This window comes from Enhydra lutris, unplaced genomic scaffold (genome assembly GCF_002288905.1).
Source record: "Enhydra lutris kenyoni isolate GAN:26980312 unplaced genomic scaffold, ASM228890v2 scaffoldscaffold123, whole genome shotgun sequence".
Classification (NCBI taxonomy): domain Eukaryota; kingdom Metazoa; phylum Chordata; class Mammalia; order Carnivora; family Mustelidae; genus Enhydra; species Enhydra lutris.
In genome coordinates this window covers 704,267-728,842 of record NW_019154207.1, presented here as the reverse complement: position 1 = coordinate 728,842, position 24,576 = coordinate 704,267, and the positions used below count along the sequence as shown (strand labels likewise).

The following is a 24,576-nucleotide window of genomic DNA, read 5'->3' as shown; positions in this document are numbered from 1 at the left end:
AATGGGGACTGAGGAATGCACTTATGATGAGCACCAGCTGTTGTATGTACGTGTTGTTCACCTAAAAGTAGTATTGCACTGTATGTTAACTAACTGGAATTATATAAAAATTTGAAAAAAAGAAAAAATGGTAACCTATAAAATCTATAATAAAATCCTTAACAAATGGAATTTTAAGAAACATGTACAGCTCATTTTCTCTTCTTATTAAAACCATACTGCTTTTCTTTTCAAGTATGAGGGCTATAAATCTCAGGAAAATAAATCAATACCTAACTCCTAGGGCCAAGAGAAACTGTATTTTTTTTTAAATTTTTTATAAACATATAATATATTTTTATCCCCAGGGGTACAGGTCTATGAATCGTTAGGTTTACACACTTCATAGCACTCACCATAGCACATACCCTCCCCAATGTCCATAACCCCACCCTCTTTCTCCCAACCCCCCCCCCCCCAGCAACTCTCAGTTTGTTTTGTGAGATTAAGAGTCACTTATGGTTTGTCTCCCTCCAAATCCCATCTTGTAAGAGAAACTGTATTTTAAAATATTCTAATTCTAGCTTTTTAAAATTTAGATGAGAAATTCCAGCGGGGAATGTAGATTCTGTCATCTTTACTGCTTTTGTGTATGTCAACTTAAGTAGTCTACCATTTCGCCTGCTTTGGCAGTGTACAGTCTTTCACTGTAGTTAGACAGAAAAAAAAAACCATATTGCTTTTCAAAAATGTACTTTGAAATCTAAACAATTCAGTTTAAAAGTACTTATTTCATGATATAATAAACTTGGCTCTCAGGAAGTCTAGCTTTGCTCTCTCCATATTTTCCCAGAGCAGAAGAGCTTTTCAAAGGTTCAGAATTCTATAAAATATTTTTAAAAACCCAGCCTTTCTGAAAATGTATAACCTTTCAAAGTACTAGAATTGGCAATACTTTAAATATCAGTTTCATTTTATAACGTGCCAACTTTTTAACTATAGGCTAGTAGCAAATATTTTGTAATTATACAATGTGTAAACTTATTTTTGTTTGCTTTTTAATATCATAAATTTTATTTTGCAATCTATTTTTATTGCCTGCATTATTTGCAGAGTTCTCTGAAGATAAGAACATTGTATTATTTACAATTTAATCCTTATAACCATCCAAGTTCTGAAGTATTGGTAGTTCTTAATAAATATTTATTAATAAAAAATGCTATAACATTACATAATGCTTTATTGCCCTTAAAACATTACAAAAAAATAAAAAGATGTAGCAATAGGACAGGTGTCCAGAACATGCTCTTACATGAAGAAAGAAGTAAAAAACAACATATAAAAAATTATATTTTGTTAAAGTGTGTGTCTGTGCCCATGTGCGTGCAGAAAGCATAGTGGAATCATATCAGCAAAAGAGAAGTTAAATGATAGTTACCTACAAGTGACAGAATTATAACTGGATGCGATTTTCTCATATTTTTGTTTATTTTCTATACTATTACTTCATAAGCTCACAAAAAGCTATTTTCTCAAATTTAAATTCAAATGGTTGAATCACAGTTATCACAGAGCCCCTTGATTTTGTGTCTCTTTACTAACTCCAAATCTTTGAACTATGGGGGCTGAGGATGTACTCGGCACTGTCACATATTTGATTTCACTTAATTCTCATGAGCCTAGTAAGTGAGATTTTACCACCCCAATTTTGCAGGTTCAAGAAACATGCTCAGAGAAGCAAAGTGACTTGCCCAGGGTTACACAACAATGATGGGGTTAAAGCCTGAATGTAGGTCCTCTCAATCCATAGCCAACAAAATTTCCCTATCTGTAATTATAGTAATTGAATCCCAGTCAACATAAGAACTGAAATATAGCTGCCAGTAACATTTGCAATGGACAAGACGAAGTGCGTTTTAAAAAGTAAAGCTGGCTTTGTATTTTTTAAAGTAAATTTATTTAGTACCTTTGGTAACCCAGACACTAGATATGAAAGAAATCTAATAGCTCATCCTATGATATAGAAATGGGGTGGGGGAGGGCAACACCAAATGAAAGAAAAGAACACTGGACTTGAAATCAGAAGAAATCATTTTTAAGCTTGGTCACGCCAATGATGCTATGAAGAATCATGACCCCTCTGAGTCTCAGTTTTTAAATCAATAAACCAAAGGAGTAAGAACCTTAAATATTCCCTCTCCTAGCTTTAGAATCCTATGGTTATGCTTAAAAAAATGCTGGCTAAGTCAAGTGCAAGACTGGTTCATTTTGTTTTTATAGCCCTTATTTACTATAAAGGAAGACTTGAGTTCTATAATATCCCTTCTACTCAAGCTTTATAATGCCTCCCTTATATTTACTACAAGGACATGAAGGATATAGTGGCTTGATGACTACAAAGGGAGGCAGAATGGTGTGAAGAAAAGGAAAGAAGCTTTGGAATAAAAAAGACTGATTTTAAACCCCAAATCCCCAAACTTAAGCTAGTAAGTTACTGACCCTCTCTGAGCCAGTCTCCTCATCCATCAAAGGGAAATAATATCACCTACTTCGCAGGATTTTCATAACAATCAAAAACAATAAAATAGGAAGTTTATTGGCTACATTTAAAAACCTCCTTTAATGAGTGTAGAAGATAAACAAATATATAAATACATGTATACATTAAACCATAAAAAATAAAATAAAAACCTCCTTTGGACTCTATTCCCATTATTTTTAACCTACCTCATAATGTGAAATCCTTTGTGATTCAAATTGTAGCAACACTCCACATATATTACAAAAGTTATCTGTATAAAGTTCAGTCTTTTCCTGTTCATTCCAAATCATATCTATGAATAAAATAAAGGGAAGTGAGACTGTATATCACATTAATGAATATTTGGAAGTATCATTTTTCATTCAACTATCTTATTTCTTATGTCACTCAAATCTGAGTGCTTATGAGACTACAGTAATAGCTTTTTGCTTATTGAGGATACAATTCAATATGGGTATATTAAGTAAATTTCTAATCTCTGATACAGGAAGAGTTAGTTGGTATGATAAGTCTAGGCAATATCATTCCAAAGGAAAAGTTATGGGGTTATTAATAACTTCATGAGCTTCATGGGATGATCTAGAGTACCCATAATGAAAGGCAGGATTAAAAAACCTAGCCTTGGACTTTTGTTTTACAAGAGATAATCCTAATAAAGCGTTAAGACTGTCACTATGGCTATGTGACAGCTATGGCTCCAGTGTTATCTTCTTTGTGGTTGGAACCACAAAGAAACTTTGGTCATGGTGGGCAGACATCCTCCATTGTTGTAAAAAGACTGCATACCCATCTGGCAAAACATGTCTCACATAAGCCCCTCAAAGTAAGGTTCATGTAAGAACATCTAGAAATTATGCTATAGTGTTTCTCACTGTAGTAATAACACATACTGAAACTTTCTGCATTTACGCTTGAGGTCTACAGTTCTAAGTTTCTTAATAGCTGCAATGTATTCTGCCAAAGTTTATTATTTATCTATAAGGTATAAATCACAAAACATAAAAATTTTGCTCACCATTTGGCTATTTAAATGAATAAGTTGATACCACATATTCATAGAGAAATGCCAAAGATACATTAAATTGATTAAACCAAGCATACTGGTAAGATTTCGAATTTCTCTTTAAAATCTTTAACTAGTAAATATTATAGTTTGTTGGCAAACTATAAATATAAGTATAACTATATTTATATAACTATAACTATAAATATAACTTACATTATAGATATAACTTAACTACAAATATAACTTATTACCAAAGGAAATTTCCCATTGTAGAAGAAAAAATATAACACATCTAGTTCCCAACACTAACAAAAATTAATTATACACCACACAGAAAAAAATATGCAAAGATATAAATTAAATTTAAAAGTGGTTAACTCTGGGAAATGGGGCTAGAAAAGGAACAAAGGGAGAAACTTAAATATTTTATTCTTGTTTTAATTTTTGCAAAACACATGTAAAACTTTCTATTTAAAAGCTTTTAAATATATTAATTTTATTTTAAAGATTTATTTATTTTAGAGGGAGTGAGTGTATGAGCAGGGGAAGGGGCACAGGGAGAGGGGGAGAGAAAGAATCTTCAAGCAGACTCCCCACTGAGTGCAGAGCCCAATGTAGGGACTCAATCCCAGGACCCTGAGATCATGACTTGCGCCAAAATCAAGAGCCAACCACTTAACTGACTAAGCCACCCAGGCACACGTAAAGATTTTTATTTTAAAAGTTATGTCAGATATCTTCAACTAAGCTTAATTTTCAGTATTGCTATATGCACTAAAAAGGCTTTCTTAAAAAATTGCTTGTCCAAGATAAGAATAACTATAATTAACATCATTAATTATCAGGGAAATGCAAATTAAAACCACAATGAGGTATCTCTTTACACCTGTGAGAATGGCTAAAATAAAAAACACAAAAATTAACAAGAGTTGGTAAAGATGTGGAGAAAAAGGAACCCTCATACACTGTTGGGAATGCAACATTGGTGCAGCCACTGTGGAAACCAGTATGGAGCTTCCTCAAAAATTAAAAATAATATGGAGGACATTGGGAGATGGAGTGGAGAAGTGATTTGGGGGAAATTGGAGGGGGTGACAAACCATGAGAGACTGTAAACTCTGGAAAACAAACAGGGTTTTTGAGGGGAGGAGGGTGGGGGGTTGGGTGAGCCTGGTGGTGGGTATTATGGAGGGCACGTATTGCATGGAGCACTGGGTGTGGAGCATAAACAATGAATGCTGGAACACTGAAAAGAAATAAAATTAAATAAAATAGAAAAAATCTTTAAAAAAATTAAAAATAGAATTATCGTATGACCTAGTAATTCCACTACTGGGTATTTACCCTCAAAAAACAAAAACACTAATTTGAAAAGATATACACACCCCTATGTTTATTGCAGCCTTATTTACAATAGCCAAGATGTAGAAGCAATCCAAGTATCTATCCATAGATGAGCAGATAAAGAAGATGCAATGTATATATACAAATGGAATATTACTCAGCCAAATGAAATCTTGACATTTGCTACAACATGGATGGATCTAGAGAGCAGAATGCTAACTTAAATCAGTCAGAAAAATGACAAATACCATACCATTTCACTCATACATGGGATTTAAGAAACAAAACAAATGAACAAAGTAAAAAAGAGGCAACCCCAAAAAGCAGATTCTTAAATACAGATCAAAACCTGGTGGTTTCCAGAGAGGAAATGGGTGGGTGAAGTGGCAAAATAGATAAAAGCATTAAGGGTACACTTATCCTGATGAACTCTGAAAAACATACAGAATTGAACTAATATAATGCTGTATGTTAATTATAATTTGATAAAAAGAAAGAATAACTTTAGTTAGGAACATGTCAGAAATGCCTTGACAAACATTTAAAAATGTATCCCTATAATGTATCGACAGAATCCCCTCTGAATTACTTTTTTTTAAAGATTTTATTTATTTGATAGACAGAGATCACAAGTAGGCAGAAAGGCAGGCAGAGGGAGAGGGGGAAGCAGGTTCCCTGCTGAGCAGAGAGCAGGACACGGGGCTTGATCCCAGGACCACCATGACCTGAGCCAAAGGCAGAGGCTTAGCCCACTGAGTCACACAGGTGCCCATGAATTACTTTTTTAGATTGTTTTAGAATATATGATTTATCTTTGACTCTAAAATCAGCAAGGTAAAGAGGTTACAATATATTTTAGGATTTCCCTATATAATTAACTATTATATGCAATGGAACATACTGGTAAGATTTTGAATTTCCCTTTAAAACCTTTAATTAGTAAATATTATAATTTGTTGGCAATATAACTTATTATCAAAGGACAGTTTCCTTTAAGAAGACAAAAGGAAACTACTAGTTTAGAGGTTCAATAATTCCTAAAATATAACATTCATTCTCTCTTAGATCAATATTTAAAATTCCAGATTTCCCCAGGTTAAATACTCAATGTTTGAAACTCAGTGTTTCCCAACTCAAGCTGGGAAATATCAAGGCCAAATATTTTAACCCAGCCTTTCATTACTGGTACCCCACATCATTTCCATGAAGCCCACGAAGTTATGGCACCCCTATAACTTTTTCTTTAGAATGGTATTGCCTAGACTTAATGCCTTTGACTCATTTCCTCAATCAAGTACTTGGTATGTTTTTCTTTATTAAATGGCACAATCTTTCAGGCTCAAAATCTCAGCCATTCTTGTCCCCAGCAAATCACTATTTCATGTCCATTCTAGCTTATAATGTCATTTCATATTCATCTCTTCCTTTTCATTTCCCATAATACTATTCTAGTTCAGGCTATCAGTGCCTTTAGACATTTAGTTTCATGATCATTTACCTTTATGATCTGATGTTAGTCTCAAAGTACTATGGTAGACATTTTGGAGAGATTAAAAAAGAATGAGCATCTATTGAAGGCCTTCTATGTGTCAAACAAAACAACAGCCTATCCCTTTAGTCCTTAAAGCAAATCTGCAAAATAAGTGGCATTTCACATATTCTGAAGATTAGAAAATAGGGATTCAGTACAATCAAAATTACTTGTCACGTTGTGTTATTTGGTGAAGTTAAACCTAAACTTTGTTTTACCTCTACTTTCCCCATTTTTACATAACTATCCCACATGTTAGAAATGATGAATTCCTAACCTCAAGAAATTTACAATTTAGTAAATTTAGTAAGTGTATAGTTAGCATATAGAAAAAACTATGATCCCAAGATTAAATGTCATATGTGATAAAGGACACAAGGTACAGTGTGTTCCTGCTGAGGAGTTTGAGAAAAGCTTTCTAGAGAACAAGTTTTGAACTAAGATTTAAAAGATGTGTAAAATTCATATAAAAAAGTGGAATAAACAGATTTGGGGAAAGGCAAGTATATGAAGGACAATAATTGGAAGGTTGGAATGAGGCCAAATCATAGTTGTGTTCACTAGGGCATTTGGATTGAATTCTGCATTCAAAAAAGGAAAAGAAGTAGCTCAAAATGCGGGTAAGAGTTAGGAATCAGTTGCAGGCAAGAGGTCATTGACGCTTGAATCAGAGGAGGGGCAGCAGGCACAGAGAGGAAGAAATGGACATAAGAGACGTAACTATCAAAACCAAGGGGCATTAAATCCTGAGCTTAGAACTTGCTATGAATATGATAAGCTTTTAGATCTATCACATTTAAGCTTACAAAATGTTCCTGATGCAAGAAGCAGAATTTTGACCTTAAATCAAATAAATTCACCTACAATTACTTGTCAGTGGGTGTTCTTTGTGACTGTAATATAAAGAATGTGCTGATGTTCTGACTTCAGTGAATCAAAAACTAAAATACAAAAATCTGTAATTTAACAAGAAGATACTGGAGTGATGATGCAGATTAAAATGTACTTAGGAGGACTGACCCTAATTTTCTTTAAATAGCATGCTTTCCTAATCAATTCAAATATGATTAAATCTACGTTCAAATTTTCAGGTACACATCTTCATGTAAAAATTATTCTCAATCAGGGTATCACATCAAATTCACATGCAGTTTTTCCAAAATCATACGTGCTGAACTAAAAATCTCTGTGGGTGGTTCAATCCAACCACAAGTGATTCTGATAACCAACCATGTTGGGAATCACTGCCCTACAGGACAGGCTCAGATCCTTACAAATAACAGCTGTCCAATATCTATTTGGTGACTAAGCTGATTGATATACAGGTTTTGTCATCTATGATACTTATCAAACTAACTGTGCTTTAGACTAACCTGAAATGATTTTTGAAAAAAAAAGAAAGAACAAAAAGGAAAGAAAAAAAGTATTCCTTGGCACGACCTCAAATCTATATAAATCTCTGGAGTTGAAGCCCAAGAATTTGTGTTGTTAAATACGGTCCCCCAAGTAATCTCTTAAACAGCCTACCTAGTGATGCCAGTTCAACTTTTCACAAAGGTAGTTCCAACCCTGGCTGCACATTGAAGTCTCCAGGTTATTTTTAAAACATACCAAAACCCAGACTCCATCCAGACCAATTAACCAGAATCTCTGAGAGTGGTTCCCCATCATAGTTTCTTGGCCTTTTTTTTTCCGTTTCTTAAAGCTTTCCAGGTGATTCTGTTGTTGAATCTGTTGAACTGAAAAATCTGTTTTCCTTGGCGGGGAGGTAGGTCTCAAACTTTAGCGTTCATCAGAATCACCTGGAAACTTGTTAAAAGATTAATTAATTATTGGGTCCCATTCCCGGAACTTCTTATTCATAGTTCTGGGGTGGGGGACCAAGAACATACAGTTGTTTGTTTCTTTTAACAAGTTCCTTGGTGATGCTCATGCATCACTGTTGAGCCTCATACTGTCTCAGAGCTTCCACTGGTCCTAGTTCTATTCCTTAAAGTCATTTTAAGTATAATCTCTCTCCTAAAATTGCAATCTTCAAATATTTTAAGAGAATCATTACATCTTTATTCCCGCCCACCCTAGCTTTTTGTGAATTGATCCCAGTTCTGTCATGCAGCATGATTTCTAGTCCTCTTACTAGTTTACCTAAATACTAGCCATTCATAAAGTGTAACTTAAGCACAATCACCCTAATGGGGTCAAAATAACTACAAACTAGTAAAATGAGATCATCACCTCAGTTTTTTATTGTAATGAGAATGCATAATATAAAATTTACTACCTTAACCATTTTTAAGTGTACAGTTCCTTAGTGTTAAGTGTATTCACCTTTGTTTTGAATATTTCTCTTCTATTAATATAGCCTAAGATAGCTTCGCCATTTTTTTTTTTTTTTTTTTTTTTGGTGGGCATATCATACTATTGGCTCATGCTAGGCTAACTTTTGACTAAAATACAACCTTCTCTTTCACCTTGAGCTAGTTAAAGTCTGCACTCCAGGACATAGTTATATGGAAAGAAATTTTTATGGCTCCCTAGAAGACCCAATATACTTATATTTGTCTCATTTAAGTTCTCCTTTGGTAGATTCTACCAATAATTCTGGCCTTTCAAGATCTTTTTAGATCCTGAATTTGTAGACAGGAAGCTTGTAGAAGCTGGCTTTTTGCTGAGAACAATCATACATGATGAGGTATTGCTTTTTCAGAGGGCACCCCACACTGCCAAATTTTCTTCAAACTGCATTTCCCCTAAATTTGACATGAATGTAATGATTGCTACTTTCTAAGGTTATACCTTAAGATTGGAAATGTCAAGCAATTTCTCCAAAGTTACATAGTAAGTGCCTAATTCTGCCCAAGATTTCTCTGAAAGCTAGTTGTTTTTTAATAAAGATTTAATTTACTTATTTGACAGAGAGAGAGATCACAAGTAGGCAGAGGGACAGGCAGAGAGAGGGGGGGGGAAGCAGACTCCCCCTTGAGCAGAGAGCCTGACGTGTGGCTCGATCCCAGGACCCTGAGATCATGATCTGAGCTGAAGGCAGAGGCTTATTAACCCACTGAGTCACCCAGGTGCCTCCCTGAGAGCTAGTTCTTAATGAATCTTGGAACATTGAAAAAAAATTAAATTAAATTAAAAAAAAAAGCCAAAGTCTTGAATGAGAAACTTCCTCTCTAGGTTTGGCATATATAAGAAATACATGTCCAATTCACAAGAGATGCTAAAAAATGTTCCTTTAGACCCTGCTATACCCCCATCCCCACCATTTGAGACATGATTTTTAGACTCCCAGAAATGAATGACCTATATAGCCAATTCTGAAAGTGGGAGAGGAAATTGGTGATATTCCCAGCCTGTCTCAGGGGGAAGACCTAAAGGACAGGCCAAATTCAGGGAATAGATGTTAAGTGAGGGGTCATGTGAATAAATGATGTTGGCTGTGAGGAAGATGGCTGGAACAGAAGCTAATGTTTGTTGTGGACTCACTATATGCCACGAACTAAAATAAGTGTTCTCACAAAGTAAGTGTTCTCACCGGGGCTTTGGAACTGGTTCTGGTAGGAACGAATAGCTGAAGAAACTTGACAATTTGTTTCTTCCTCTTTTTCCTTTTCTTCTTTACACTCTCTTTACATCTTTTCTCTTTATATACTGGTCAGAATTTGAAACAAATGTAGTTTTATTGGTTGGTTGTTAAATATGGCTTATAGAGATTCTTAATTCCCAAAGCAGTAAGAGTTGTAAAAAGCACTAGAATGAGAGACTGCATTAGCCTTTACCCTATTAACTAGCTATATGACTAAGAACATAACACAATCTTCCAGATACCCATTTGTAAAGTTTCTTTGTACCTGACCATATACGGGTTGATAGTTATCAATAAGAAAATGTTGTATTTTAGATAGAAATACAAAGAGGAGCAAAATTTTGGTAGGGCACTTATAGAAGGATCCAAATATCTTAGCTCCTTCCAAATAATAAGTCTATCAGGAAACACAAAAGATGATTTGAAATTTTAAGCAGCGAAAGTCGTACAGACTTTAGGGCCTAAAAATTCAAAAGGTCCCAATATTTCTTCCCCTATTCCTCTATTATCTGCATTTTCTTATCAATGCCCCAACCCTAAAATTGATTCTCTCCAAGGCATGTCTTTGCAAAAACACACACAGCACTTCTATTACTAAATATAATGTTTTGGTCATTATAGTTAGTGTCAATAAATTTTTTTTTTAGCAAATTAGGGTATTATTTTGGTATAATTTAGGTATAAGTGGATCAGTTTTCTTTTCTGACAATGAATACATCAAATTCATGGCAGAGGGTCCTGTATCTTCCAATCTAATTTAGTTAGAAGTTAGGAGAGCTAGGGTTAAAAATGTAAGTAGATTACACTTTAGAACATCAAATGACAAAACAATAAATGCTGTGAAGTGTGACTTCATTCCTCATCTGCAGCAAGTAAAGTTCTTTGAACATGGGAAGATAAATATCTCCCAATGTTGCTTTAATATTCCTAAAATAGTACTTCTCAACTGTTCTTCATTCTCTGACATATATGAATTTTATATGCCCTCATAAATTTGGAAAAGAAAAAAAATAAATTTGGAAAAGAGATATGGATAGGGGAGAAAGATTTTATACTCAGAATCAAAGCCCATCTTAGTGTAGCTTGATTGCAAGATCTTAGTGATATAATGGTGCACTCTCAAATGAAGACTGGGATATACGCTCTTTGAAACATAGGAGTTTCTCATGCTGATAGCACTTCTTTGCATTTTACCATTAAAAAAAAGCACTAGGAAGTAGGAAAGCACTATCAAAAACTAGGTTCAAGGGGCGCCTGGGTGGCTCAGTGGGTTAAAGCCTCTGCCTTCGGCTCAGGTCATGATTCCAGGGTCCTGGGATGAAGCCCCGCATCGGGCTCTCTGCTCAGTAGGGAGCCTGCTTTCCCCTCTCTCTCTGCCTGCCTCTCTGCCTACTTGTGATCTCTGTCAAATAAATAAACAAAATCTTTAAATACAAACAAACAAACAAAACTAGGTTCAAAATGGAAAGAGACCTGAGGCTGATAATGGAGTTACAGCTTAAAGGATATGGAACAGATGAAATAAAACCAATGTTTAATGTATACTCCTGTTTAAATTCAGAATATTAAGAGAGTAAAACAACTTTGCAATGCTGTCCTCTGTGGTCACAATAAACAGTACAGTTCCTCAGGTTGTCAACTGTTAACATACTAAGAATATCTTTTAAATATTTTATTTTCCAGAAATTAGATACATCAGAAAATTCTTTAGGTTGGAGAAATATGGTCATATAGCAAAACTCTGACCTACCGGTACAGAGTTCCAGTTTGGGACAATGAAAAATTTTTGGAGATGGATAGTGGGAAAGGTTGCCTAACAACAGGGATGTATTTAATGCCACTGAGATGCACACTTAAAAATGTTTAAAATGGCAGTTTTACATTATGTTTATCTGGCCACAATAAGAAATGTAATAAAATACTGAAAAAAGTTAAAATAAAAGACAAAGCACCTTCTCCTCCCTCAACCACAGCATAAAGGGCAGGCAGTTCCCCTGCAGTCAACCTATCACTCAGAGGAAAATGCATGAGCAAGTAATAAACCTTTGTTTTTCTGTTATCAGCTAAGTGATCCTCTCTTGAATAACAATTATAAGAGTTAATTAATTAATTAATTTTCATAAGGGTTATTTTAAATGAAAGAGTGGTTTTGTGACAAACCATAAATGGGATCTGATAAGAAAGTTCAAGTATTTGGCACTCCTACAATTTGATTATATTTTTGTATGGTGTTAGCCTTTGGTGAGAGAAAGAATCAACTAATTTCCTATTAATGAAAGTGTTTAGTCTTTTTTAAAATTTTACGTACTTTTCAGAGAGAGAGGGAGAGCACAAGCAGGGGGATTGGCAGGCAGAGGAAGAAGCAGGCTCTCCACTGAGCAAGAAACCCAACGTGGGACTCAATCGGAGGATCCTGGGATCATGACCTGAACCGAAGGCAGACACTTAACTGACTGAGCCACCCAGGTGTCCCAAGTGTTTAGTCTCCTTATTTCTTTCCTACAGGAATGTTTACATGATTTGAGAAAGCAAAATTTTCATAATAATTTGGAATGGGCAAAAAAACTATGACCTACAGCAGTGGGTAGTAGGAAGAAAAATAAGCTTTTGAGTTGGTCAAATAGTTTCAAATCCTATCTCTACTTCTAACTATATATTCTTGAGCAAATTGTTTAACCACCACTCTGAGCCAGTTTTTTTTTTTATCTAAAAAGTACAGAAACACAATGTCTCTCCCAGGACATGGTGATTATTAAATGAAACAAAATTTTAAAAAAATGTTTAACACACATAATCACTTGATAAAGTATGCTTGTTTACTAATTCAGTAGCTCAAGGTTTTACTTAACATTATATATAATAACTTAATTTCAGGGGTGCCTGGGTGGCTCAGTCCTTAAGTGTCTGCCCTTGGCTCAGGTCCTGATCTCAGGGTTTGGATCCAGCTCGACATCGGGCTCCCTGCTTGGCCGGAAGCCTGCTTTCACTCTCCCACTCCCCCTGCTTGTGTTCCTGCTCTCACTCTGTCTCTTTCTCTGTGAAATAAATAAAGAACATCTTTATAATAACTTTTTTTCAGATCAGAGTAATTTTAGAGATCATCTAGCCCAACATTTCTGAATCTTAGCACTATTGTCACTTAGGACCACATAATTCATTGTTGTGAGGGGCTATTCTATGCATGGTAAGACATTTAACAGCATCCATCCCCAGTCTATAGCAAGTAGAAGTTGGTAGCACTCCCCAGCTGTGACAAACAAAAATATCTCCAGACATTGACACATGTCCCTTGTGCAGCAAAACTGGTTCTAGTTTATAACTGATTTAGTCTACTGTTCTCATTTCAAAGTAAGGAAGCTAAAAAGCCCAAAGAGGTCATAGGAAACAAAGGATTGGGGAAGTTAAATTATATGATTCCAGATTCAAGTGGATTTGAACTATGAAAAAGTTCCAGAAGTCTGAGGAGAGGCATTAGTAACAGCTGAGGGATGTTTTTAAGTAAGTGAAATACAAATGTAAGTACCAATAATTAACATCCTGTGGATTAGAATCCCTTATGTTGATACAAAAATATTCAATTCAGCTTGTTTATCTGCCTTTGATGATACAAAAAGCAAAGAGGATTCACTTCCCAGAAACTCATTTTTAGAGAACTTTATTGGATTGTATCTACTCCGAATAGTTGCATTATTATGCTAAAGTAAAATACCCTTAACTTCTGTATCCAAAAACGCAATTAAGTGTGAGATCCAAATTATTTTATTTGAAACTTTCTTATAATACTATTAGACAACACCAGATGATTTAGGACGTAATAGATTTTTTGTGATAAGAGAAAAATATTTATGGCCATGAGTCAGAAAAAAATAATGAATCTATGCCTACAATTTGGTCCACTCTCACTAATGAAATTAAAAACCATACAGGATCTGGGGTGCCTGTGTGGCTCATTCAGTTAAGTGTCTGACTCTTGATTTTGGCTCAGATCGTAATCTGACAGTCCTGAGATCAAACCTTTTGTTGGGCTCTGCACTGGGCGGGGAGCCTCCTTAAGATTCTCTCTCCCTTTTACACCAACACCCCGCCCCCTGCCGGCGTGCCAGGCACCATGGCTGCAGGCTCTCTCTCTCTCTCTCAAAAACAAACAAATCAAAAAAAAAAAAAAAACCCATACAAGATCTTCGAGGAAAGGCAGATTGTAACATCCTTCAGTTTTAAGTATAAGAACTTTCTTGTTCACTCCAATGAAATGTTCTTTGGTTATCTTGGTAAATTTAAGCTTATTCAAATTAGATGATTCTATATATAAATGGCTACAATTAAAAAAGGAATCTTACTTGCATTTGTTGCATGACAATTAGATTTAGTTGTACAAAACACTAAATTTCTTCCTCAAGACAACCCATCAGATGTTTTTGGCAATAACTAGCTATTAACTGCTTTAATGCTTTGTTGAAGTGGGAATTTCACAGTCCAACTAATCTTGCAAAAAAAAATAGCATTGTAAAAAATGTCTTCACATCCTATTTTAATAAAGTGACAAGAATGGAGCAAAGCTCAGAAGAGTTGTCTGCAATCATATAAACATAAATTTTACTATTAGTCTCAGATGTAGTCAGGTATTAATAAACCAGAGAAATCATCATTTTAATTCTGAAAAGAGCTTATGTGCTTTTTCTCCATGATTACACCTTTCGAGATAGCCTCCCTCAAACATTTTGATTTAAAACGATTTTTTAATAACTGATTTGACCTTTACAATTTTTTAATGCCATCATATAAAGGAAAGATAAACAGAGCTCAACACTAAGTTAAAGTGGAAAATGGAACATATTAACCTTGCCAAGGTGTTTTAACTCTTTTCCCCCCTAAATGTCACAACCCATTTAAGGAGTCTTCAGAAAGATTATTTGTGCCAGAAATGCAGATTTGTACCTGGGAGCATTATGAACAATCAGTTATAATGTTATCTAGTATCCTTACTTTCTCAGTTTATAAGATTAGTACTTGACCTATAAGTTTGTCAAGTTTAGCTATTTTACATAGATTGTTACAATAAAAACATAATGAAGGCTTTCCTATAGCATATTAAGAATTACAAAATACAACGTAATTAATGAAATAACTGGGAGTACTAGTTACATGTTCAGTATTAACTCTGTCTTTATTTAAACTAAGTCCCTGACCTTCATAATTATAAGCACTCTGTGGCTCATTAGCTTTGGAATCCTGCCTGTTTGTAAAGTTATAAAATGAATTCAAGTCCTGTGTATATTTACTTGATCCTATGACAACTACTTGGTGTCAGAAAAGTACCATGCCATTCATTCCAACAGATTCGTAAATGTGAATGGATCTCCAAGACTAGTTTCAGGTGGAAAAGAATCAAAGTTCATACCATAACAGATATGTGATGAATACAGGAGGGGACACGCTTAGTCAGTATTATCACATATTGACACCTAATTAAAAACAGGGGGTCAAAAACGAATAAGTGGTCATTAACCTCGCTCCAGACAGCCCCACCCTGCCAAATGTAAAGAATTAAAAATTAATTCTAACAGTTTGCTAATTCCTTTCTAGATACTACATTTATAATATAATGTGTTTTAGTGTGCCTGTAGTATGTAAGACACCACAGGCAGAATACAGATTTATAATAAACAATGGGGCAGTCCTGATAGTTTAAGAGTTTGACAAGTGTTATTTAAAATTGTACTTTTCCCAGTTATTTATTCATTTTATAATTTTACTATCAAGCACTACTATTGAGCTCTTTAATATAGCCACGTCTAATCCACCTATATCCTCATCACTTAGTGTAGTGCCCGGCACACACACACATACAGTGTTAAATAAATGATTCCTGAATAAATGAAGGAAAGGCCATTAACTAGGTTTTCTTATGGTGGATTTGAAACTTTACTGAATAATACGGAGACAAAGGTAATTGTTGGGTAATTGCTATGCAAACGGATTATTAACTAAATAAAAAGCCAGCATGTCCTCCAATCTAAAACACAACCCACTTAAAGAAATTATTTTTCTTAAAAGGAAGAGGTAAATAAAAGGGATTTGTTTTCATTTTGATTTTTACTATGATTACATTGGGACATCAACACTGGGTGAAAGTTCATTTTTGAGCCATTAAACATTTTTGAAAATGTTTTTTAACACTTTCAAAATTGAATGAAATTGAATGAATTGAATGAAAAATGAAGTGTCCTATAAAATCTCATGACTCCTCTTACCACGAATTCTGGGTAGGTATGTGTTTTGTCATATGCCCATTTACTTGGCATTTCTTTTGTTTTGTTTTTATTACCGAATTTCCCATTTGTAACATTGAAAGCTTTTCATCTCCTCTGCTTGGCAATTTCTAATCTCCACAGACATTTGCTCATTATCAACCCCAAGAAAGATGTTGGCTATAGTTGAAAATAGTTTAGCAAACTCCTAATCAAACCACTTTTAATGGTTCTATCTGGAGTGGACCTATAATAACTGGAATCTTGACAATTCTTTGTCACTGTTTAGACCAATTTCCTAACTAAGGCTCAAAAAACAAACAAGCAAAAGATACACCATTAAGCAACATTTCTCTTTCTTCTCCTTTACCTATTATTGTACTACTGGCAACCATTTATAGTCTCTATATATACCTAAACAAAAATATTTTTGAGACCTAACAATGTCTTCGATAGTGTACTATATCACCTATTTATCTTTTGTTAAGTGGAAAGGTAAGAGAGTTTTGGTTTGGAGTGAAACATTAATGAAGGATATTCACCTAAAATGAAATGGTAAGAGATAATTTTTAGGTAGCAATTATATTTGGTTTTTCACATCCTAGTAAATGGTCTCGACACTAACAACACAGATTTCATTACTCACTGAATGTCAAATGGGAACTATGGCCAAAGTTTCTCAGGGCTTATGAATTACTGTCCTACTGCACAGCCATGAAATGCCATCGAGAGTATCAATGCAGAACCGCAAAATCATGGTTCATATTTTCAGATCTGAAATCAACCTTGGAGTTTGGCTGGTCTAAAACCTCTATTTCAGAAATTTCAAAACCCAAATTCAGGAAGTTTGTGATCTGTTCAGGGTCACAAAATCTAGTATATGAACAATAGAATCTAAGTTCACTGCACCAGACACCTATGCTAGAGCTCTCTTCATTTTGCCAGCTAGTAATAGTATTTACAGGGTATTGCTGCTACTTTATGAATTTCTATCTCTTAAAGCCATCAATACCTACATAAATACAAAGATACTATAATCAAGCCAGTCACAGAGGCAGGCAAAAAGCCATTTGCTCCATGAGATATCCATGAGACACTGGAATACTGGAGATACTGTGGAAAGGCCATGACAGCCAGATTGAATTGTGATCTCAACCACCTCTAAAAATTGTTCTTTCCTTCTTTCTAGTTATACATAGTTTGGTATAAAAACAAAAAATCCAGATTTCCTATTTTCATCCTGAAACAACTGTACAAATCCAGGCTGACTAAAGACACTACAGTCTTTCAACAGTTGCCTTCAATAAAAGAGTTAATAAATAAAAAGACATCACCATTATCACAGTATATTTCTGACTTCCATATTAAGTAAGTGGCATTTATGTAATGTGCCTATGACCAATATTATAAAGGATTTTCTTTTACTGCTTTGCCATTCCTCCAAAGTGAAAGGTGTGAAAGGTTATGAAATAGCACAGAGGGATGTACCATTTAAAAATGTGAAGAGAAAATAATTTTTATGGGGTAATTTTAATGGGGTGTCCAAAGAAAAAGGAACTTAAATTATTCTACTTCACTTTGTTGTCCACATCTTTCACTTTGGAGGCCAGTTAGCAACATAAGGTAACACACAAATACTGGAAATTAATTACTAAATTGACGATGGCTAAATGCTTTACTGAGCTCTTCTGTAGTGGAATCGGTCTCAATAATCTAAGAAGCATTTTCAAGCACTGCTTTAAAACACATTTCAATGGCAAAATTTACAGTTTGCTATTAGTAGGCTGTTTACTAGTATATAGTATTTTGTGTGAACTAGAAACCACTTATTACTGAAATCGCCAAGAAATATCTTTTTATGTTAGGAGTAGTATGTGTTGGTACGTAAAACAGCACTTCTTAAAATCAAAATCATCTCAAAGATGGGCCCCTAAACCTTGCTCTACAAGGTCACACTCTCAAATAGCCAAAGAAAACTCTCCAAAGTGATTTCTGAAACCTGTGCTTCTACCACGCTATTCATTTATCTTTTCTTAGTACAACGCCCTCCACCAGACCCTATGATCCTAAAATCTAATAGCTCCTACTTTAAAGCTCAAGTATACACTCTAACCTTCCCAGATTCCTAACCTCCTTTCTCTTTAAATACCCTACTCCAAGTTTCTACACTGCAGGATGAATTTCACCACATGGGCTTTCCTCCCTCTTACTTATTTCTTCAACCTTTTTAAAAAAATATCTGCCCCCTTTCTCCATCAGTCCTCCTTCCCTTTTCCTGACCGTCCAGTTCCACAGCACTTCTACCTTGCCTCCTCTCTCTTTTTTTTTTTAACCAAATCGCACCTCAGCTTCGTAGACCATACTGAGGCACCCTCGCTGGGAGAAAAACTATGTGGTATTTCTCTTCCCTTCAAACTCCTGCCTTGTTAATACCTGCAGCTCCTTTTCCTGGGGATCCCCTCCATCCTTTGTGGGGGCGAAGTAGGGAAGCCCCTCTCTGCTTCGGTCCGTCTTGCACACTCGGGGCTACTATGGCAGGGCGGGGCGGGGCGAGCTTGGCCTTTACTGCGCCACAGCAGGTGGGGGGTGGGGCGATGGCTAACCGCGCCCAGTCCGATCTCGGACAGGCTGAAGAGAGGCAGCGAAGGAGATGGGGCCGCTCCCACAGCCCAGGACGGGAACTCACCTTCTCTGAGGCAAGGGCGGGTGTCTACTTTAAAACTACTGCCCCCCCTCCCCGCCGCCGCCATAGTGGAGCCGCCAAAGCCGCCGCCGCCGTCGCCACAGCCACCGGCAGGCGGGCTGGCAGGGGTGGAGGTGGCGGAGGAGGCAGGCACAATCACTGCCGCCGCCACCGCCGCCGCCGCGCAGGCGGTGGAGGAGGAGGAGGAGGCGGCAGAGACGGTAGCTTCCTGAGGGGAAGACTCTGCCGCCAGCGGTGTGACTGTGCTCGGCGCCGCCGCCATCGCAGCGACGCGCGGACAATTGCACTTGCGCCTCACTCCAGTTAAGCTCTTTTAGCCCCGCCTTCCGTTTAGCCCCTCCCCCTTCACCCCTCTTTTCCAAGCTTCAGCTCGAGCCTCGTTCTCGCTCCTTCTCCCCACCAATAGGAACTCTTTGGACCCGCGGGCTGCACCTCCCCCTTCCCCACCGCTTGGCGTCACCCGTTTCCCTTTGGAGGGGAAGCGATGATGGCCAAGGGCAAAGGGCAAAAAGCGCGGGATGTAAAAGCACGTGGGCCTCACACAGTGAGGCCTCTTCCTTTGGAGGAGCTGATCTAAAACCAATTTAAGGTTTAAAAAACGTCTGGAAACCAACCGATTTCACCTCCAAAATATGTCTTTCTTGTAGCCCTCAGTACAGAGAACAGAAATAAACAGAATATTTGGTCATGACATTTTCGTCTTGGGGCCGTAAATGACTATTATCGATCCATCTACCCTTTTAAATTATGGTAAAAACCTGTGAATCTGGTACCCAACCAAAAAGCTGGAATATTACTGATAATTTAAAACTTCTCAACATTTTCCGCCAACTGCCATCCTAAAGAAACCAGTATCTTGGTTTACATTTACTATTTCCATGCTCTTGCTACGTATATTCTTATTACATACATATATGCCTAAACAATGTTTTTTACTTTTCAAATACAGATCTATTTGTATCTTTTTCTAAGTAGCATTTTGGGACGTTTTTCTTTTGCTAAACATTTTGTTTCTAAGATTCACTCATGTAGCTGTAGCTCATTCACTTTTAATGCTGTATAATATCCCATTCATTTACCTATTGATGGATATGTGTCCTGGTGCTTGTGTGCGAAAGTTTCTCTTGGGTATTCTCCCTTCCAGTCTTATTTCCATTACCCTATTTCAAGTCACCATCTCTTGTCAGAACTATGGCTTCTGTCTTACTGGTCTCCTTTCCTCTGATTTCAATTCCTTCATAGCTCCCACCTCACCACTCTTACTTTATGATTCTGCAATATTAATTACAGATTCCTATGAAGACTGTCATTTCATTATGCAATGTTGTATATATTGTTCCTTCTTCCTGAAATGCACTTTCCCCACATTAAGCACATGTCTCATGAGCCCTTATACATCCCTTGAAACCCAGATAATACATTCCTCCAGTAACCTGTTCTGTCCTACTTAGACTTAATTCCACCCTCTTCTGTGCTGCCCCTATATCCCATGAATATTTGTATTGTGCTCCTTTTTTCTCCATAGCCTGGAAACATTCTGATACAAAAGACAGTTTGTTTTATTTTTGAATACTTATGCTCCAGCACAGTAGAGTCCTAGAGTCAAGGTCTTGAACCAGTGGTTCCTAAGGCTATGCCACTAAATCCCTAGGTCTGTCCCACAGAAATGTTTTGTTTAACTGTAAAGTTGTTTATTACTTCCTTGTCAATATTTGAAATGGTCATTTCATGCCAAGAAAAAGTTTCCTAAAAGCATTTGAAAATTTGGCAGTATTGACTGTGCATTTCTGATTAGCAAATCTGAAGACTTGGAATACTGGGCTCTCAGGAACATGTCTTTGCTGTTTTGTGGTTCAGTAATTTACTCACGATTATCTGAGGTACTGAATGGTTTCTCTAACTTTCTATCCTGTCTTTCTGGAAGTTAGTGCAATGTTTACTCATCAAAGCAATGATAGATCTACTGGATAGATCACACACAAGAAATATTCCACTGAAATAGCCAATAGGACAAGGAAAGCCTAGAGAGGGAATGCAATTTTATCCCTTCCAATATTGTGCGTAGGTGGAGGAAATCCCTCAAAAACATTGCTTCTCGGGTACAGGTCTGTGAATCATCAGTCTTACACAATTCACAGCACTCACCATAACACATACCCTCCCCAATGTCCATAACCTAGCCACCCTATCCCTACTCCCCCACCCCCCTCCAGCAACCCTCAGTTTATTTCCTGAGATTAAGAGTCTTTCATAGTTTGTCTCCCTCCCTGGTCCCATCTTGTTTCATTTTTTTCCCTCCCTTCCCCCCACGACCCCCTGCCCTATCTCTCAAATTCCTCATAATTGATAATTGTCTTTCTCTGATTGACTTATTTTGCTTAGCATAATACCCTTTAGTTCCATTCATGTCCTTGCTGGCTGTCCTGCCCTCACCTCCATCAGCACTTTCCTTGAACCCACTACATGGAGCCCCAAAACTACCACTTTAGACTTTATCCTGGAATTTTTAAAAATCCATGATGATTTTCATCTTTTTCATTAAAGAAGAAGAGGTGGACAAGGCTAAAGAGAGAAGGAGATGGGAATCTGATTTATTCAAGGTTCATGTTCATTAGATAGTATTCCAAGTTATATATGCATAATATATGTATACATACATTATGTATGTGTTTTATATTAAATAAAACATTGAATGGGCCCTTAAAAATATTGCTTCTCAAAATATGAATCGCCATCCACTTGTATAAAAACTATCCAATCAAAATCTTTGGGGAGTATATATCACTCAGGACTTAGTCAGCAAAAGAGAAACTGCACTAGGTATTTTATAAGGTTTTTAAATAATATTTTTATTTATTTATTTGACAGACAGAGATCCCAAGTAGGAAGAGAGGCAGTCAGAGAGGCAGTCAGAGAGAGAAGAGGAAGCAGGCTCCCCGCTGAGCAGAGAGCCCAACTCGGGGCTCGATCCCAGGACCTTGAGATCACGACCTGAGCTGAAGGCAGAGGTTTAACCCACTGAGTCACCCAGGTGCCCTGTACTAGGTTTTTTAAACAGAAAAGATTTAATATAGGAAATCTGGTATGTTAAAAAATCATTAGAAGTGTTAGAGGAATAAAACTCAGAGGACCTTTTTGATATTGTCAGGTAACACTGGGAAGCCTTTCTACCTCTTTCTATGCACTCCCATGTGTTGCAAAAATTGGAAGCCTATAAATTATATTTCTCAGATTTCTTGGCCAGCAGGATTCTGAATATGGTTTAGGTCTTACCGATGATACACATTTGTATGACATTTTAAAATGGAATGGGGATGAAAGTCGTTCTTTATATGGATTCCAAAAGATATAAAACATGAATTTTTGTGGTGGCTTTAGCATTCTTACACAACTCTTGCACCCAAAGTCTCTGGAGGACATGTAAAATTAACAATAGTTTTCTGCAGTCCTCTGACCTCTGTGTGGTAGTTATAATTTCCTATCTTTGGACTATAGCTTTCAATAAATACTTATTAAGTTTCTATTGTTATCCTAGTTAGTTATCATATAGCGTTATATTAGTTTTAGGTGTGCAATATGGTGATTCAACACTTCCTGTGCTCATCACAAGTCTACTCCTTAATCCCCATCACCTATTTAATCCATCTCCTCCCCACCTCCCCTTTGGTAATCATCAGTTTCTTCTCTATAGTTAAGAGTCTTTTTCTTGGGTGCCTGGGTGGCTCAGTGGGTTAAAGCCTCTGCCTTTGGCTCAGGTCATGATCTCAGGGTCCTGGGATCGAGCCCCGCATCTGGCTGTCTGCTCAGCGGAGAGTCTGCTTCCTCCTCTCTCTCTGCCTGCCTCTCTGCCTACTTGTGATCTCTGTCTGTCAAATAAATAAATAAAATATTTAAAAAAAAAGAGTCTTTTTCTTGATTTTCCTCTCTCTGTCTCTCTTTCTTATTTTTTCTCTTCATTTATTTTGTTTTGTGTCTTAAATTCCACATATGAGTGAATTCATATGGTATTTGTCTTTCTCTGAAGTACTTATTTTGCTTAGCATTATACTCTCTAGCTCTATCCATGTCATTACAAATGGCAAGATTTCATTATTTTTATGATAAAAATATACTGTATATATATTACATGTTCTCTATCCATTCCATCAGTGGAAACTTGGGGGTCCTTCCATATTTGGTTATTGTGAATAATGCTGCTATAAACATAGGGGTGCATGTATCCCTTTAAATTAGTAGTCTTATATTCTTTGGGTAAATATCCAGTAGTGCTACTGCTGGATCATAAGGTAGCTCCATTTTTAACTTTCTGGGGAAACTCCATACTGTTTTCCACAGTGTATGCACCAGTTTACATTCCCCTCCACAACAGTGCACCAACAAATATTTATTAAATTATGGAATTAATTATGCCCTCTTAAGCTCCATAGAAAATTATGTGCCTGCTGTTCAATCAAACAGTAAAAAGGGGGGAGAGTATAATGCATGAAATAAAACAAAGTAGTTAGTTAATTTTCTCCACATTCCCTAGTTCCATTTGGTGATGTGTCATAATACAAAAAATGCCGCCAAATATCAGTCATACATTATGACAATGAGCATTTACTTTCCTTTCTTCCTTTTACACTTATCACTGCTCTCTCTGACAGTAATGCTACTAAGTGAATGCCAAATTAATTTCTTTAACAGGAGAGAGAGGAAGTGGGATGTTGCAGAATGTAAAAATTGACAAAACCCTGCCATGGGCTAGACGTTTTCCATAATTTTGTCTTCTTACAGCAGTGATGTTATATTGGGCTCATTAATCCCACTTAAGGAATGTGAACTGAACCTTGTTAATGTAATTAACTATTCTGTGGTTTTTAATTTAGTGATTGAAATGGTTTGTTTACATCATTGGGCTACAGGGAGGGCACTGTATTGCCTTGACTAAGCTTTAACTACCAACTCCCCATATCATAGAAAGAAAAGGCAGGTGGAGGCATGTGTAAAAGGTTTAAGGTGGAAGTCAGAGATACCAAAATAAATGAAGGAATATATCTGCATATTTGAGAAACCAGTAAAAAAAAAAAAAAAACTTGGGTCATGATCCCAGGGTCCTGGGATCAAGCTCTTTGCTCAGCAGGGAGCCTGCTTCCCTTCCTCTCTGTCTGCCTCTCTGTCTACTTGTAATCTCTGTCTGTCAAATAAATAAATAAAATCTTAGAAAAAGAAAATGAAAGAAATAATCAAAACATAATTTAGTGGCATATAAATAATATAACTGACATAAAAACAAATCTAAGTAAAACAGTGATGTTTCATTAACAATTTTATTAACAAACAAATCGAAGGTGAAAAACAATGGCAAACATCCACAGTTGTTCAACAACAATGAAATTAAAGAAAAGCAAATACACAGATTGAGACACACAAATAAGAAATGCATAAAATTGTACATATAATGTTATTTAGTTTTATTTATTTATTTATTTATTTTTCTTTTTTTTTTAATTTTATTTTTTATAAACATATAATATATTTTTATCCCCAGGGGTACAGGTCTGTGAATCGCCAGGTTTGCACACTTCACAGCACTCACCATAGCACATACCCTCCCCAATGTCCATAATCCCACCCCCCCAACCCCCCTCACC

The 24,576-nt window shown here is 36.3% G+C and overlaps 1 protein-coding gene across 2 annotated transcripts in view; it reads right to left on the bottom strand.

Moving 5' to 3' along the window:
• Window positions 1-19,205, bottom strand: part of LOC111139899 (zinc finger matrin-type 1) — a 36,707-nt gene extending 17,502 nt beyond the window's left edge. For both annotated transcript variants that reach the window (XM_022492326.1, XM_022492327.1), the window contains exons 1-2: window positions 18,926-19,205; window positions 2,707-2,813 (exon numbers count right to left, since the gene is read on the bottom strand). In XM_022492326.1, coding sequence (XP_022348034.1) covers window positions 2,707-2,813; window positions 18,926-19,205 — 387 coding nt within the window. The remainder of the gene's footprint in view (window positions 1-2,706; window positions 2,814-18,925) is intronic.
• Between the last annotated feature and the right edge of the window lie 5,371 nt (window positions 19,206-24,576).